The sequence below is a fragment of the Mesitornis unicolor genome, unplaced genomic scaffold (assembly GCF_000695765.1).
Source record: "Mesitornis unicolor isolate BGI_N332 unplaced genomic scaffold, ASM69576v1 scaffold14658, whole genome shotgun sequence".
NCBI classification, from domain to species: Eukaryota; Metazoa; Chordata; class Aves; order Mesitornithiformes; family Mesitornithidae; genus Mesitornis; species Mesitornis unicolor.
The window spans coordinates 669-19918 of NW_010199878.1; the positions used below are offsets into that span (position 1 = coordinate 669).

Sequence of the window (19250 nt, forward strand, 5' to 3'; positions counted from 1 at the left end):
AGTCTAGAATTGTATGTAAATATGTTGTGTGGGAATGTTATTTGTCTTCCCTTCAACCTGTTCAAAGAACTGATTTCTAAAAGAGACTTTACATGCTACTAAGTTAAAAAATTACCATACTAGCTTGTCTAATGAGTCAGATCCATGTGGGAGATGTGCTTAGCTACAACAGCAACAAATATGGTATACATAATGCTGCTACAATGTTTTCCCTTTACAGTTTAGAAGGTGAAGAAACAGGTTTTCCTTTACCAATGATACTGATTTTGTAGGTGTGGTTTGTTTTTATCTTAGAAACTAATTCTTGTCGAAGTTGTCTAAATTGCTTTTTTTCGTGGTTACAGAGTTCAGTTTATTGGCACCACCATTAGCACATTTTTGTGAAAGTTTCTTGCAAGCAAAGCTTCATTAAAATCATTATTTCTTATGTATGTTGCTGTATTCTATCAATGAGCAATACTGTGACTCATCTTTAATCAGAAAAATGTCATTAGAGCTCACATTGCAGATGTAAACTGAAGTATGTTTCCTACGTGAGCTAAAATAGATTGTAAAAATGTTCTTGATATTCTAAATTTATTTTGAAATTTAATGTTTAAAATTGATCTTAGCATTTTATTTCATTGTAGGTAATTTAAATGACTTCCTAGCATGGACACTGTTGCTAGCCATAGCTGTCATCTTCTCCAGCAGCTACATGAACAGCGCATTCAGGGTCTTCTCTGTGACTGCATGCTGGTGGTAAAAGGTGTCTGCTTCAAAGCACACAAAAATGTATTAGCTGCTTTCAGTCAGTATTTCAGGTATGTGATGGAAAAAAATCTACTAAAAAAAGGTAACTGAATGTTGTTGGTTGAGGATTTCTGTGAGAAGGGTATTTTTTTCTGGTAGCTGCAGACTAAGTAACTGTTGGATTGTAAGGGGGAAAGTTAAATCGTTTGCCCAGAGATAAATCTTTATCAAGTATTTAATCTAATTAAAACTGTGGCTATCCAAACTTATTTTCTAGATATACATAGCTAACTACTGCACTCTTTGAGTTTGGCATTTTCTTGATCCTTACTTACAGCGCTTCATATAATGGATTCTGGCATGGGCCTGCATTTAGTATTTCAGTATGAAAAGATAACTGTTTACAAGGAACATAGCAGAGTACATGAACAGAGCCAGATAAGGGTTATAATTGATGAAACAATTCACATTTCTGGAAAATGTGAATTGATTCATCAGTTAAGATATTAAAAATAAAATGTGAGTATGTAGGTTATTATTGCATCTCTATTTTGAACAGGTTCTCAGAGAGACAACTTCTGTGTTTTAAAGCATACAGGTGGCCTGTGAAACCACATCACTTTGTTTCTTTCCCCTCTCTGTAGCCCTCTCTGATCCTCCAAATTTTTGAGGATGCTGGATCTCCCAGCTTAGTATTTTTCATTAGTTATGAGTAAGCTGTTAGATCTGGCAGGTTTTAGACCTTTTTTTCTTGAAACATCTCTGAAGAAGATTATTCTTTTTCATTATTCTTTTACTTGGTTCTCATCCAGTACCAGTAAAAAATTACTTTTTGGATATGAGAGAATAGACTGAAAATAGTGCCATCCTCTTGCTTGCTGTTACCATTCCCTCATCTACTTTCAGAGAAAGAACTAGTAATAAGAACCTTAATAAGTTTGATGGACAAGCTCAGTTGCTAGAAGCAAATAGTTTAGCTGAGTTTGAGGTCTGCTACTTTTTGCTGGAAAATTTGTCATGTCCCGTTTTATTTGCCGTAGTGGAGAGAGAAATACCATTCTGAGTCAAACAGTTTTTGCAAATAGTCCATAAATACATCACTGCACCTGATATGTAAAGAACATTGGATGAAACCACAAGTATAGGATGTGATTTCAAAGCATTCAAAAATAGAAAATTGAAGTTATATAGAGGATCATTTCTTTTGATTTATACTTAAGGTGTTCTAGCGTAGGACCAATATATAAGACAAGTAATTGAGCAGTTTTGAGATGTTAATCTGCAAAAGCACAGCAATCTGGATAAGACCATATATTGTAAATTGTTGTTTCATACCAGGCGGTCTGTTTGAGGTGTATGTGTATTTTGTAATAGAATTGTTTGTGAATTATTTGTTTGAATATTTGCTTTATTTTCAGGACCCTTTTCCAGAATTCTTCAGGACAGAAGAATGATGTCTTTCACTTGGACATTAAAAATGTAGGCGGGATAGGCCAGATCTTGGACTTCATGTACACCTCTCACCTGGATCTTAGCCAGGACAATGTACAAGCGATGTTGGATATTGCACAGTGTCTCCAAGTGCAAAATGTGCTGAACATTTGCCACACATTTTTAAAATCTTCTACAGCTGTAGAGCAAACAGCCAGCATGCCTTGTAATAGCGTATTTTCTCTGCAGAATGCTTTGACTGCAGATGCTAGCTGTGCCAGTGACAGTTATGGATCAAACATATTGCATGAATGCTCATCCGACACACAAGGTAATAAAGTCCTGACTGAACACCATTCTCATGCATCGCAGTCCGTTAATCTTCAGACACCCTCTGGTGATGTACAGAAACAACCACAAGACTCATTAGATAGCAGCTGCACAGAGCTTCCTTTTAAACAACCAAGTTACTATTATAAACTACGCAGCTTTTACAGTAAACAGTTCTATAAGCAAAATGCTTGCTCTAATCATGAGAGAGTGACAGAACAATCCTTTTCTTACAACACGTCTACAGAAATAAACACAGTAGAGAATAATTCTTGTACTGTCAATCACTCTGAGTGTATTCTCGAAACATCTGATCATTTACCATCAAACTTTCTGGTTCAGTCTGTGAATGAAGCTGCTCCAGACCAAGATGCAGAAAGCACACTTATGCAGCCCACCAAACAGATGCAGCTGAAAAAGGCAATACACCTCAAAAAGTTAAATTTTCTAAGATCTCAGAAATCTGCAGAGCAGCCACCTGAGCCTAAAAGAGATGACAGTAGAATAACAGGAGTAATTGAATCTGTAAATGAAAGTACTATGGATGTGACAAATGCTAGAGTTACTGAAGAAAAAGAAACTGAAGATTTAGTGAATCCTGAGAATATTGAGCACACTGTTGACATTGAAAGATCTCAAGGTCCTTTGGAACAAGAAGGGCAGTCACAGACTCTTCAGTCGCAGAAGCAATATACTTGTGAATTATGTGGGAAGGCTTTCAAACATCCAAGCAATTTGGAGCTCCATAAAAGGTCTCATACAGGTACAGTTATCAATAACTCGGTCTGCAGACCAAATACTGCAATTACAGAGGATGTCTTGTGTATCTCGTGACTCAGAGGTGCTGGTTAAGGGTCACCTTTCAAAAGTTTATGGTTTTGGGTTTGTTTTCTTTAAGTGAATAATCATACAGGAATGAAGACATTAAGACTGAGTTTAGGCAAGAGCTTTAGTTGTATTAAAGATTTCTCTCTTCATATTTGTTTTTTTAAATGGTTCTTTTTTAAAGAACGTGTGATACTTAAATGAAAATTTTATTTTTGGCTTGCATTTAGAAGAGGCATTTCTAGTCAGTTTGTCAGATGGCCCAGAAGTCCAAGTCAGATAACAATGAAAAGTGTAAATGGATAAAAGTCAATACTACAAGTATCCTAGATGACCTGAGTTCTCTCTGATCATACATTCATCATAAGATACAAGTGATTAGGGCTTTGTGTTAATTTCTTTTTTTACATGTAGAAATATGCTCGTTTTAAAATTAATTTATAATTTTTTCCTATTGTGATCAACGTTCATTGTGTTTACCTGGAGAATAATGCTCTTGCAGACAAGTAGGATGTGCAGTGAATGGAAATTTTTAGTTAATTTACTTTGTTTTAAAACCTAGCATAGATTTATTTCAAAGTATCTTTTTACTCTAGTGAAAAACAAGACCTAGTCTATCTTTGGATTAAATAATTCCTGTTCAGTTTAACCATCATGTTCTATTATATTCCTGCAACCTTAGGTATGTTTTTTTAAAAAGGTTTTTAAGAATTACCGTAGCTGATCAAGTAACACCAGTGATTCCAAATTCTTGAGATGGCATTATTCCTGACTGAATATTTTTGCCTTTCTTTTTCCCTATATTAAGTATTCAAATGCATCTCAGTCTTGTTAAATAAACATCACTTTGCAAATGAGCATACATGTATTGGTACTTTGACTGTAAATGTGAATCCCTCTTAGTATACATCTATTTCTTTTTTAAATTGATCCTTAGTATTAAGAATTCATATTTCCATGTTACTAGTACAAAAATCTTTCCAGAACATGAGAATATGAACTTTTTGCATCAACTTCCTGAAGCTTTCACGTGATATCTTTGACTACTTCTATATGCTTGCATTACTAGTACTATTTTTTTTTAATTTGGTCTCCGCTAAGCTGTTGTGTATGTATCTTACCTAGATCCTCTCTTTGCCTTGTATTTATATTTCATCTATTATCCGATTTCAGCTAACACCATCAGGTATATTTTAATGTCTTAGAAATTTCAGGAAAATAGGTGATCAAATAGAAGATAAAGCATCTGAGAAGGCAGTCCCAGCTAAGAGTCAGTAACATGAGTTTGTGCTAGAGAATATGTATGAAAGCGAGACCCCAACTATGGGAAACCTGTTAGAATTTACCCTTCCTTAGACATCTCAGTCATTGGAGGAAAACTGGATTTTGTGAGTGCTGGTGCCCATTAAACTACTTGTTTTTTTAAGAATGTGTTGCCCAAGTGATACTGTATGTTACTGTATTGATTATTGAATGTTTCCAAGTCTGCTAAACCACTTAAAACATGAGGTTCAAAGTTCAGTTTTAACTCTTCTAATGTATTGTAACCTAAAGATCAAGGGAGTGAACTGGGTGCTAAGCTTTATAGAAGAGATGATAGTCCTTGTTACAGGTGTTTTACAAGTATTTGTTTTCTTTAGACACAGCATGGACAGCAAATGCTTATAGGTATAGAAACTGAAAAAGAGGAAAAGGGTTGCAGAAGCTTTGCAAGGTTATCTGTGTGTGTTGCGATTCATTTCTTTGCTCTTATTTGAGGTCTGTGTATTTACATACACTCTGCTTAAGCTGGGGCAGGTATTGTTTCACATTTCACAACTCTGCCTGATATGAACTTTAAAGCTTTATACATTGTGTAAGAAAAGTGATCCTAGGCGTGGTTGTGTTGTTGTTGCTGTCCCTCTCTACTAGTCTAAGTATGCACTGGATTCAGGAATTCCATGTGACTTTTCATACAGTATGTTCTGCCAATAGTTTTCAAAAAATTCCAGACTTGAATGCTACTTAATGTGACATTAATATTCTTCTATAGATGTGCTAAACTGAAAAAATTTAAGAGCAGTAAGAAGGATGGACAATCTAAGGCAAGAATGTGACTAGATAGGCCTGTTTGCTTGCCTGTTATTTTTGGGTCATGTTAACTTGTTTTTAAGTATCCAACTGGTGCAAAAAGAATATTTGGAAAATTGCAGTGGATAGTGAGTAGGGTATTAATATAGGAAGAATCTGTGGCTGAAGGTACAGAGCACATCTGTATCATTAATATTAGTTATCTTGATAGCTAAGTAATGTACGTGTATGCTAAAAGCCATTTCCATTCATCTGCTACTTCAGAAAGCATAGCAAATTGCTAGCTAATCAATTTTATTTTAAAACATTCATTTTCTAGAACTCGGCAAAAGGGTTAGCAAGCATTTAAGTATTAGAGTGCTTACTCAAAGTCCTCCAAATCTGGCTTTGGTGAAGAGTTGAAGGAAGCAAGTTACTAAAATGGACCTTTCGTACTGCCAAGCCAGTTTTTAACTCGCAAATGACAATTCTTTCAACAAAAGTGCTATGGTGGCCTGGTTGTCAAGAAAAAGCACATGTTAAATTCTCTTGTCCCTGAACACTAGGAGCTACTGAAGAGTTTACAGGTTACATAGTTGCAGTGATGAGTTTTCTATGTTAAGGACAGGCATACTGTATTCAATACAAGTCATTGTATTGGGTTGTCTAGCTGTTTTAATTGTATTGCTGTCAGATACTTTAAGCAATCTCTAAACAGAGCCTACTGCATTGACTTTAAGACTGATTTTGACTTGACTGAATGTTGTAATTTGTTTTTCATTAGATTGACCTGTCTGAAAAAAAAGGAAGCAAGTATGTCTCTCTTACACAGTTCTTACCTGTCCAGGAACATTCAGTGTTTGGGGGTTTTTTTGCAAAAAAATAAAATTTTCAGGAAACACATAAAAAAGCCAAACCAAACCCAAAAACCAACCCTGTGGAAAGAACTCTTGGCAGGATGGAGTACCAGCAGAAGCAGAGTTATACTGTCCTGTAATAATACACTGTTCATCCTCAACTGTTTCGTTCTGAGCTTTGCTTGAGCAAGTTGCCATCTTTCCATGCCTTAGTGGGTCCTGCTCCTCACCTTTGTGGTCTCTTCAGGAGCACAGCTTCTGCCTTCATGCCTTTCTTCTCTGGAGCTGACACACCACTGCTTTGATCCCACCACTGTGTATTTTGTCTTCCTCTCTTCTTGCCAAGTGTTGAACAAGAGGGATGCAGCAAAAGGAAGAAACCACAGGGCAGTCCAAGGGTTCGAAAGTAAAGTCTCCTGGGTGTTTGTTTTAAGCATTGTCTTAATTGTAGTATGTTTCACCAGATTTTCTCCATGGCTGTTTATCCAGCTGTGGGCTTTGAGAAGATTAGTGTTCTCAGATAAGGTTTCTGGTTTGGAATTTAATTCGAATCCTAGAATAATTTAGATTAGAATAGACCTCTGGAGGTCATCTAGTCCAATCCTCTGCTCAAGGCAGGTCAAATTTGATTGGATTGTTTTGCTCATGACCTTGTGTAGTCAAATTTTGGATATCTCCAAGGACAGAGATTCCACAACCTCTCCAGGCAACCACTGTCATGTTTGACCACCCTCATGAGGTAACAGAGTATTTTCCTATATATAATTGGAATTGCTCATAATCTAACTTGTGTCTGTCACCTCTTGTCCTATCACTGTGTACCTTCAAGAACAACCTGGTTGCATCTGTGTTCCCATTGCATGTAGACAGCAGTTAAGATCTCCTGTGTGCCTTCTCTTCTTAAGGCTCCAGATACAGTCTCACCAGTAATGGGCAGAGAAGAATCATCTTCAGCTTCCTAGCTGCACTCTTACTAATGCGCCCTGGGAAGCAATAAGCCTCACTTCACCTGAGGGATGCTACAACACTATGAGTAATTTTGTATTTCTGCTAGAATTCATTCTTGGATACGATACTTGATATGCCCAGTGGTTTGGAGTTTTATGCAGGTGCAGAATTGTTCTCCAAAAACTAATTTGATGTTTCTTTTCAAACAACCCTTTCTCTTTTATCTTTATCTCTGTCATGGGGAAAAAAACCCTCCAACTCTTTGTACATCAGTACATTATAATGAGGCTGCATACAGCCTACAATAGATTTTAAGAAATGTGAGCCTCCAATTCCCTCCCTACCCCTCTAGTTATTTCAGAGTGGATTTCTGTTCAGATAATGGTCTTTGTGTCAACAGTTCCTTTTTTTGGTGTAGATAATTTCTGCAGAAATTGCTACTAGTGTTTTTTATCCTCCATTTCAAATTACCCTGATGCTTTTACTGTTGTCAGAAGCCTTCCCAGTTGCCACAGATCTGTCTCCCTGTTGGTTTCATTTATATTTGTGTTGTCAGTACCAGAATTTGTTAGTGTTTTGAAAATTTAGAGCCATAATGAAATCAAGCCTCAGTACTTTTTATAGTTGAGTTATTGGTTTCTTAACTTCTGTCTTTAATTGAATAAAAGCTTTCTTGAAACTGCCATAAGATTTCCATTCTTCATTAAGTAGAAAAAGTAGATATAGCCTCAAGTTGTCAGACTAACTGCAAGATTGCTATCTGTGAAGCCATATAATTGTATATGTTTATTCTGTGCTTTAAAATCTAAGATAATTTAATTTAGTCCTTGATCCTGAAATATGTTGAAAACATCACCTCTATTTGGTAGCAGGGAAAGAAAATGGAACCTCAACACCTGGATATTGTAGATGTCGCTTGTAACACTTCCAAGGGTGGAGGCAGAACACTGATGTAGAGAATACTTCCTGGAAGAGAAGGCTGCAGATAGCCAAGAGGTGTTCTGTAAAAGCTGGAAAACTATAATTAAAAAAGTAAATAAAATCTTTAGATAGATTTTGAATCAGCACTGAGATGAAACACAGTGTAAGATCTCTTATTTCTTTCTAGAAATTTCTGCATTCAAAATCACAAAGATTCACACTAATTTTCATTACTGTACCTGTGGGCCAGATTATACAATACAATGTATTGCACATACGTTCCTTTTAATGTACAGTTAGACTGATTAAAGTCTCATTAGAAGTCTGACTGTCATTGAATTCAGTGGTATTTGAGAATTACTATTGTTTTTAAAATTCTAGAAGATGCACAGAGATTTTTATCAACAGTGTAAAAACTAGGAAACCACAAACTAAGCAGGGGGGGGAAATTACCTTTATGAAATACTGTAGAGGAGGAAGCATGATTAGAAAAAGGTATTTGTCTCAAACTGACAGCTGGAGAACTGAAGTATTGTGCAGTCACGTTCTAGATGGAGAGTCAAGTTATTTTGAAAAGCTAAAGTGGGCCACACTAGTTTTTTCCTAAAACTGCTCCTGTCTTTTTGAGATTCAAGAATACCAGTTTGATATGTATAAATTCAGAATTTTGGAGCAACATACTTGGGTTAATTATCAGATACTTTTATATAGGATGAGAATTTGAATACAAATACATATATTTGCTGGAAATTAACAGCTGTGTGCTGGTCAGAGATGTATGGTACACATTGAACAGAAAAACCAGAATCCTGCCAAATTAGTGTCTCTGCATTCCTTATTCTTTTTAAGGGTGCGCCTTTGTGTGTACAAGTGGAAAAACTGGTGCACTTCCCATAGCTTTTGTTGTTGTAGGACCTTGTCATTTATTCTGTTCTTCCTGGAGGTATGGTACCCTTTCATCAGGAAAAAACAATATTAAAAAAAATAAGAAACACTCCCATTCATATCAAAACTGTTCTCCCTACTTGTTTTGAAAGATAAATTCTGTTTCTGAGCAAGTCTGCCTTACAAGCTTAATGGTAGATGCTGTACATCTCTCTTGAATCTCCCCCTAAATATATGGGTAAGTGTCCTTTTGGGGATGTTTTTACTCTTACATTACATGTTTTAAAAGGAAGCATACCAATTGAAAACATTTGTATTTTATTGCAACTATTAGAAGTTCTATGTTCTGTTTCTTCTCCTTTTAGGTGAGAAACCTTTTGAATGTAACATTTGTGGGAAACACTTCTCACAGGTGGGAATATTTTATATTTTGGTACTTAAGCTTGAAAATGAAATGCATCTGTGTTGATTCTAAAAATAAACTTGGTTTTAAGTCTATAGATTTTTTTTGGTTCAAAGACAGACTTTAGGGATAAAATATTAACGTGTCTTATTTGAAAATAACATGGCAAATGTTTTAGATTTCTTTGATATGTTTTGTACCTTTGATTCTGTCTGCTCTCAGTAGATGTGTTCTCTGTTTTACCTTCAAAGGAGTGTTTAACTATACAGAGCCACAACTATATTTGAAATACAGTGAACATTCATTCTCAGACTGTGCTTTTGCCTTGTGCCTAGGGATATGTTGTGAATACCACTTCTACAGTGTGTGAACAAACACAGGTTAGGATTTAATGTAATGTATTCACGATACACTTTCATCTTCCTAAATGGCATAAATTATTAAGCAGGTTTTTTCCTTCCTTCTGTGAAGAAGAACAGCACAGTCTGTCTGAAGTGTCAAAACGCAGCTATGATTTAGAAAAACACTCTTGTGAAATTCCCTACTTGCATATGAAGCCTAAGCTTTAGCTGTCTTAATTTGCCCTCCAATGCTTGCTGCTGTTCTGGGTACAACAGTTCATTTGTATTTCTATAAATTTGGTGCCTTACTTGTCTCATGTTTCCAGAATGTTTGTTTCTTTTCTCTTTTGTTGTTTGGAATATGTGCACCTAAGTACAGGAGACAATAAACAGGTACATAAGTTTATACTAAGATTAAATAATAATTATCGTTGGATAACTTTGATCTTTCTTATGGTTTAAGGATTAGAATTATGTGCTCTTTGTCTACACAGCCGCCAGTGTTTGCGCTTCTCTTGCTCCAGTTTTGTAGTCCATCAGTGGGACTTCTTTCACTCATGAATCTGATGCAGCTGTGTCCTCCACTCTGTTACTAAATATGAATGCAATGCTGCATGCAGTGAACAATAGTGTTTCATCATGTTCATCAAACAATTTGAGCAAAACTGGGTCTGCCTGTTAGGCAAAGAAAGTACATTTTCATTCATTTTGTTGGCTGATCTAGTTATTAAAATAACTAGATATTTTGGATATTTCTGAATTCCATTACAAGTACTTTTTGGCAAATTGAGTGGTATTCTGTACCATTACTGTGGGGGGAAGAGGGCATAAAAAAGCATCACACACTCAGAGTGTATGACAGACTCCTTATGCAACATGCATTGCTCCTCTTTGATAAAAACCCCAACAAAACTGGAAATTGCTGCCTTTAATTAAACACTCTTAAAAAGCTTTCCTCTCCTGCCCTCCCATTCCCTCCCCGTTACCTCACTTGCCTGAAAGTATAGGTAGATACATATTGATGGACAATACCTGCACATCCAGAATTTGAGCTGTAGCATTCAGGTTGTGCACTGCAGTTCTTGCTCTGGTCGTGAAAGGGAACTTGCATACTTGTTGAGGTACTTGCTTTTGGATCGTGCGAGCAAGCAAGACTCCACCTACCAGAAAGTGAGATGCAAAGATAACTACTATATACTTTTTGCTTAAAAGACCATCTCTGATCTTGTTCTTGATCTTCTCAGTCTGCAGGCACAGAAATAGTAACACTTCTCTCATTTAAGCCTTCGTGTTCTGTGCTTTTGAGACAGTGCAGTTGTGTCTGGTGGTGTCTTCTCTGATGACTGTAACTGATGTTCTGTGTGTTGGAATGTGAAACAGAAAATGAAGAAAGTGGAGAAAATGAACACAGGATCTCATAGTCTGGAACAAATAACCATAAATGTCTTTGATTTTTGGAGAAAAATGTTCCTTTTCTACTACCAAGCCTGCATCTTCCCTTACTGTTAGTACACAGCCTGTTGCTGTGTGGTCCTGCTCTGGCAGGTCATCCAGGATATTGTGTTTTACCTCCTGACTGCCTCCTTCTGCAGAGCTTCTTTTGCGGGATCGTATGTGTTCGTTCCTTTGCTTTAAAAGCATGCCAGTTACAAATGGACTAAGGTTAGCAGATCTCTCCAGTCTCCGAATCTGTGAGGAGTGGTATGCAACCAGGATCAGTAAGAGGATTCTTCTGAGCATTCTTTTTTCTTTCACCAAAATGCTAGCAAAAGTCCTTTTATGCTTTTTTCACTGGGATAGCATATTATGCCTTAACCAAGTACCACCTTACAAGCTTAGGAAGAATACAAGTTACTGATGTTTTTTACCTTTTTTTTGTCTCAGCACAGTTAATAACAAGCTTTTGCCCCATTAGGAGGAAGTGACATAGGCTTGTAATAAAGAAATGGATTTACTTGCTACTCTCTGTAAAATGTTTTTTTATTCTGGCTAAGAATACCTATATAAGAACTATTTCAGAGTAATTGTTGCACTTGAAATTCACCCTCTGTCTTTATCCAGACTAACTTTCAAATGCCTATGATGTTTGTTTTGTGATGTGGATAGAGGTTCTGTCTTTTGTATGCTTCTCTCAAATACGCCTCTACATAAAGTTCCTTGTCTTTGCAAAGCACAAATTGCTCCATGAAGAAGTCAGTTTAGTCTTTTCCTTCCTCAGAAATAGGTGCCTAATGCCTCTCTTTGAATGGATTTTGGTACTATAAAGTTTGGCCTGAGGGAACAGTGGTTCAGTCATACCTAAATTCATACCAGTTCATTTTGTCTGAAAAACTTCACAAGGATTAAAGAAAGCTCTCTCCCGGTTAAAACAGTGATCCATTTAATATTCTCTGTGTCTGTTCTTGTCTCTCTGCAATACTTCAGTTTTGGTATATTATGAGCTCTGACTACCGTTGTTGATCATCACCTGCAATTTATTCTCCAAAGGAGTTGCAAGAAATTACTGATGGGCCTTATTTTTGTTGTTTTACTGTGGCTAAGGAGGACATGATAATCTTTGCATCCTTAGTTTTCTTTCCTGATTGAAAGGCCTTAAGTTCCTTTAGTGTACTTAGATAAAACCTGGTGTTAGCCATTCAAAGGAACAAAAGGGTTAAAAACTGCCTGTGGAAGTATGCACGATTTATGGATCATCTGCAGCTCTTCTGTCCACATTAGCTGTATCTTGTGCTTTGAGAACTGGACTCAGTTGAGAATGGATCAGCCATCCAGCATCACTGGCTTTAAAAACTAATAATAAAAATAAAAGTTGGAATGGGTAAGATGATTTTGTCTTGACATTTTCTGATTTGCCTGCAAGGCTAACATGATTTTTACAGGATTGGGAGAGGAAAGATATGTAGTAAAATTATTTACCAATAATCCCATTTGTTCATTTCTGTACTTCTGTTTTCTTTTGATATGAGTAAATATTTATAGGTTTGAAGCACTTGGCACTGAGTATTTTGTGGATTGAAAAATGTTTACCCTATTATTTTCTTTTTAACCTCCTAGTAGGGGAATTGAGGCATCCTGATGTAACAATATTTTAGTTGTAGTGCAGGGAAAATGAGACTAACGTGAACCATATTACTAGTGAGTTTTCTTCATCACTGCAATCTAGATAGTGTAGTTTTCATTTATAATTGGATTTGTTCCTAACTATACGTCTTTCTTTTTCCTTAGCATTTGTTTCCAGACGTCTTTTTTTTTTTCCTGTATAATCGCATACATAAGCAATTTTATTTTGGAAGTACCTGGCAGCCTGTCTTTACTAGATAAGAATGCTTGAGTTCGTATATGCTTTGTAGTCTTCACTGCCTTAGAATTAGGAATAAAAATAGTCTCATAGTTCCCACCATTGTCTTTTTATCTGTATAGAACAACGGGCTCGCTGAATTTAAATGTTTATATTACTGTCCCTTCAGGCAGGTAACCTCCAGACACATTTACGTCGGCACTCTGGTGAAAAGCCATACATTTGTGAAATCTGTGGGAAAAGGTGAGTAAATTTGTTCATCTCAGTAAATCTGACATGATAAAACTTGTTTATGTTTTCTTTAACCTTCATGGTCAAAAGCTAAGGGCCAGGAGCTAAGGCAGCACGCTGCTCAATTGTGTTTAAAAGACATTGGGTTTAAATGTGTACTGATGGGATTAAAATACATAAATGTCTGCAAGTGTCTTGTTGCAAGTCTCAACAATAAGATAAAAGTGTCACCACATATATAGTCTGTGGTCTTACTTAATTTTTTGTATATTGGTATCTTTAGTTAAGATTATAATGTCGTGTGTATTTTGAACAGTGAGAGTCACACTAAGTCATGTGGTTTTGTACCTTTCCTTCACCTTTTTTTTCATCATTTGGTCATAATTTTTTTATATATTTTATGGATATTATGAAGCATGGGAAACTTGACGAATTTGAGCAAAACATTAAATATCTCTGCCTTCTGCTAACAGATAACAGAAAATACACTGATTTAGAAGTAGCATTTGTACTTTAAGTTAAATGCAGAATAAATTAGTAACATTAATGGGGAAAAGTGATTTTTGGGGGGTTGTTTTTAGCATAAATTTAATTAGATATTGCCAGTTTCAAAATGTTTTTCTTAAATGCATCCATTATCTATGGTTTAGATTTTAATATTTGTTAAGAATGTCAGGCATTCATTATAGTAAAGACAGTAATTGTGTTTCTGTGTTTTGTTACAGATTTGCTGCTTCTGGTGATGTTCAGCGTCATATTATTATTCATTCTGGAGAAAAGCCCCATCTGTGTGATATCTGTGGCAGAGGTATGCAAGAACCAAAGTTTCTGCCTCTCAGGTTTTTTGATTGAAATGTGAGGAGTTATTTTAATCTCAGTGTCTGTCATATTCTTCTAGGGTTTAGTAACTTCAGTAATTTAAAGGAGCACAAAAAGACCCATACAGCAGATAAAGTATTCACCTGTGATGAATGTGGGAAGTCATTCAACATGCAACGAAAACTAGTAAAGCACAGAATTAGGCATACCGGAGAGAGACCATACAGCTGTTCAGCATGTGGTAAGATTTACTGTGCATAGCATGGTTTTGTCTGTGCTTTTTAAATGATATGTACAAATTCCTGTATCAGCAGAATTAGAGTCAACCACAATGATTTTAAATGGAAATATCATGTGAATTTTTTTCACAAAATCATCTGTTTTGCACACTTCGAAGTCTTTCCTTTGGTGTATTAGGCTCCTTTAGCTGTTCTAAATAATTTTTTTTAAAATTACTTTTGGTTGAAGAATAGTGAAAGGAAATAAGAGGAATCAACATTGTATGTGTACATGTTTGCTAGAGAAGTACAGATACTAGCTGCTTCAAAAAATGATTTATTTTCAGTGTAGTCCTTTCTGATGGAAAGCTAGGCTTGGCATCACTTGCCTATTGAGGGAGTCCTTTGGGCTTTTTTCCCCTCTTTTTTTTTCGCCATGGAATACTGCTTGGATTTAACTGCATTCTACCATCGAGTTTGAACCATAACAACCTTTTGCTACTTTGCTTTATCCTCTGGAATGGAATCAAAGCTTAATCAATGCTTCAGGCAACATCCATTTTCAAAATCTGCTAGATAGGTCATACTTCCAGGTGGTCTGAAAATGGTTCAATTAACCATCCTTGTATAACATAGTTCTCAGAAACTGCATTGTCTATCCTTATCTGCTGTGTTTCTCAGCATCCTGCATACTGCTTACTTCTCTGCCCTTAAGTGCTATAATTTCAGTCATGTTCTGAGGAATCAGCTTTGGAGGAGGGTAGCTCCATATGATAATGTCCAACAAGCAGTGTGTTTTATTTGTAATGCTTTGAGGCACAAGAAAAGCTAATAAAGCTTGGAGGTCTTGCATCAGAGGGAGGAAATGTAGACATGCAGGATACAAAAGTATAAACAAACAGTTGTGTAGCTGTCATTAAAATAGGCTTATTTTCATGCTGTCTCATAGTGGTCTTGATAGAGAGAACTGTAACACTTATAAAGAAAATTATAGCTTGGGGCTAACACAGCTTAGGGGAATAACGCTTAAGAGTTAACAGGATAGCAGTTATTTAGCTGAAGCAATATATCTTAGGTCACTGTGTAAAGGGAGGTAGGCTACGGACAGTTCCTGGTAAGGCCAAGGATGTCCTGCCTGAAGCGTCTTACAGCTCCTGATAACAACAAGAACATTGCAGCTGGCTTTTGGAGAAATGCCAAGGGTCCAGGGAGCATGCGCAAGGAACAAAGGTGAAGAGCTCAGTAGGGAAAAGGACTCCCCGAGACCCCGGCGCATGACCACCAGGAGGCACTGCGCAGGCACAACCAGACTTCTCAGAAAAAGACCACCTTTTTGGGGAAAGGCTATGAATATGCATAGGTGGTTTTGCATAGTAATGAATATGCAACACTTTACTGTATAAAGGTTAAGACAAGCTGCTGCAGAAGGCGCACACGAATTCGGAGGAAAGATCCCCCGTGTGGCAGCACTCTTAATAAACATACCTACTTTACAACCCTACAGGTTGTGGAGTCTTCTTTCCATGGGTCAGTCTTTTGGTTGTTTTTCATGTTAGCTAGGTCATCTTGTACTGAGAAGGCAAACATTCTGCAAAGAGGACCTGATCACGCTTTGAGAAATTGTTCGCATTATGCACAAAATCCACATGTATTATTTCACTAATTTGTAATCTTGCTGTTATTGTTTAAAGGCTTTTCTGAAAAGAAATGTGGGCATCAGAATGAAAAGTGTGATGTCAAAAAATGAGACTGCAGTTTTACTGGGCTTTCAGATAACACAGTTCATTTTAGTTGGTGTCTGTCCACACAAAATAAAATAATCTTTAACCCAGGTAAAATGAGGGGAAATCACAAATAGGTGCAAGCGTATCTCTGCTATCCTAAAGAATGTGAGGTGTCTGAATCATGTAGCAGTTCTGGAAATGAACGCTCTCTAGTGCTGCTTGTTCTTCTACACTTTGCCTTGGTTCAGCCTCAGACACTTCTTTGCAGTGTGGTAATTGAGCTTATTTGAGCAAACAGTTGAATATTTTGTTGTATTCTAATATTTTCAGCAATTAAAATAGTTTTGATGCATTCTCTGGCTAGAATATGAAAAATGGACTGCTGCATTACATTAGCTCAAAGAGCTGACTTTGTCAGCACTTTAGAAATAGTTCCTTGGTAATGAGCGAAATGTTGCTTTCTGTGATGCAGTTCTCACTGGAAGAATATATGTAGGAGTTATCAGCATTCTGTTTTTCAAGACAGACAAATTAAATTTATTGTTTTTCAATTTTTTTTCCTTCACAAAGATTGATACAAATTGGGAGCACTCACAGCTTTCAAGTACTAATGGATATTCCTGCCTCTGGAGACAAAAAATAAACACTGGAAAACACAAGTTAGAAAATCAGATCAAGAAGAAGAAATAAGTTATTGAATTTTAAAAATAGATGGAACTTGTTTGAACCTGTTCTAGATAAACAAAGTACCACGATTAGGACATTCTGTACCTTATCACTTGATATTTTCTGTAATTAAAACATGTTTATGCACTTGTGTTAAGAACAAAATCTTAATCTATCACTTCTGTTTAAAAAAAAAGGCTCTGGCGACCTTCGTAGACACGTGAGGACTCACACAGGAGAAAAACCCTATACCTGTGAGACTTGTAACAAGTGCTTCACTCGCTCTGCTGTTCTCCGGCGGCACAAGAAAATGCATTGTAAAGCCCCTGATGAAGGCCCAAGCACACTGGATGAATTTACGCAAGGGATTGAAACTTCTGACCTCAACAACTCTCAGAGTTCTGACTCTTTTGGCCAAGAAATGTCTGTTACGTTGTTACCAGTGTCAGTTAAATTTCCCATTCGTCCAACTGCAAATTCAACTGAATTTGATAGTTCTGCAGATTCTTACTGTAAGTTGCGATCAATGATTCAAAACCATGACTCAGCAAACCAACAGAAACTGAATGTGAATTCTGCTAAACTCCCAAAGGCTCCGACACAGCAAACTCCTCCACCACCACCATATTCCTATGCAGATGTAGATGTATCCTCTGCAGAAGAATCCTTACAGTCTGATAATATTCCCATGATTCGTTCCTCCATGGTTAGCTTGGACAGTCATTGCAACGATCCACTAGGCAGTCGAGCATCATCTGCTGCGTATAAGAATAATGAAGGACCCTTCTTCTCCAGCATGACCCTCTGGGGTTTAGCCATGAAGACCTTGCAGAATGAAAGCGAGTAGGAACAGTGAGGGCTCAGGTGACTGTATCAGAATTTCTTAGAGGCATTTCATGCTAAAGTGATTGCCATTACCCTGCAGCATAGAGAGGTCAGAGCTTGTATTTAAGCCAGCTAGCTTAGATACTGGTAAAAATCAAGATACGCATTCCCAGAACCCAGTGTTAGGCTGCCTTTACACTGCTGCTTAGCAAAGTTCAAATCCAGTTCCAAGGACCTTTGTTGTTCTGTGACTGCACTGTGTAGCTCGTGTGTCGCCAGGATTTACTAAAATTTACCATTTACTAAATCTACCATTTGACTTGGTATTTTTTTACCTGATAAGAGGAAAGGATAGCCCAATGTCTGATTTTGTTATGTGGATGTAATTCAAGTACGGGTCATCACAGTTGTGTAAGGGAGTAGATATGAAAAGTGGAAAATATTTAACAAATCCCTAGTGAACCTGAGTTTCAGTAGTGGCTTTCTTACCGGTAGGATCACTGGTTTGTATGGCTTAAATATTGTGATTTTAAATTTAAATGTTAAATACTGGACAATATTTGTGATAGTGCAAAGTAACTGTATATCTAGAAACTTTATTTTTTTACAATAAAAGCTTTTTTAGTATTTTATAAACTATTTTGCACAGCAGATTATTGGTACAATGAAGACCAAGGTGAGGAAATGCGAATAAAGGGAAGTTGTTTAACATTGTATCTTAATTACTTCATCTTTTTATGAAAGATTTTCCATAAGAGAATTCCATCTATTCCAGGTGTCTTTACAGTGCCGATGGGAATACCACCACAAGTACAGCTGTACTATAAAAGAAGTGAAATCAATACAGCAGTAGATTGTCTTGCATTTCGGTGAAGTAGTGTAAAACATTGGCTAATTAATGGCATGAATAGACTGTTACAGGATAGAAACTTTGCTTAGAGGCCTTTTTCTGCTCTGATGCTGTGAATGGTTGTATTCATTTTCAGTATCGATCTGTTGCTGCATTTCAAACTGCTTGCTGTAGTCACATGACTTTTACTGGCCTGACTTTTTCCAACCCATCAAAGCAGTGTTGTCAGGCTTTATGCTAAAACATTCCTTAGATACTGTCGTTTGTGAAATTAAAATATCCTTGTACTAGCCCTTTTTTTCTGATGTCCATTCAGAAAGTCAGGCTGGAAAGTCTGTTTGAAGTATATACTCCTTATTTCCTATAGGGAGTCTCAGTGTTCACCACTAGCAAAGTATCTGTGAGTACTGGTATCTCTAGTATTATAAGACTGCAAGACTTCAGAGTTGCACTTGCATGAAAAATAGTCCAACATTTATTTGAGAGTCCAAAATCACATAAAACCCCCAAACATCTGGTTATATAAACATTTTTGTTGTGAAAAGCAGCAGTTTGGAGGCTGAGGAGTAGATTTCAGTGTTTTGCAACAGCTAAAAAGATTTGATATCACTGCTACTTTAATAACTGCAGTTCCTCTGATGAAAAAATGGTATTTGTGTAAAACTAACAGCTGGAACTGTCCAGTAATTTATATGTAATGTCACATTTTCCTGATATTAGAAAATACACTGTTACTTGTATCTCACTAAAGCACAGAAACAAGAATTAGTTTTGCTAGTACAGGAGCGTAGACCACAGGTGACTTACAGTCCTCTGCTTACATTGTGTGGAAGTTCAGAGCCTGGAAAATACAGTATTTTTCATATTTTTGAAGTGCTTGCCACTTCCCACTACCCC

At 36.7% G+C, this 19250-nt stretch overlaps 1 protein-coding gene across 1 annotated transcript; it reads left to right on the top strand.

Moving 5' to 3' along the window:
* Positions 1-629: 629 nt before the first annotated feature.
* ZBTB49 (zinc finger and BTB domain containing 49) lies at positions 630-17534 on the top strand. Its single transcript, XM_010189576.1, is given in 7 exon segments — positions 630-803; positions 2151-3256; positions 9344-9390; positions 13190-13263; positions 13977-14059; positions 14150-14335; positions 16876-17534. Coding segments are annotated over 7 exon segments (2307 nt in total). The 5' UTR covers positions 630-651.
* Positions 17535-19250: the final 1716 nt, after the last annotated feature.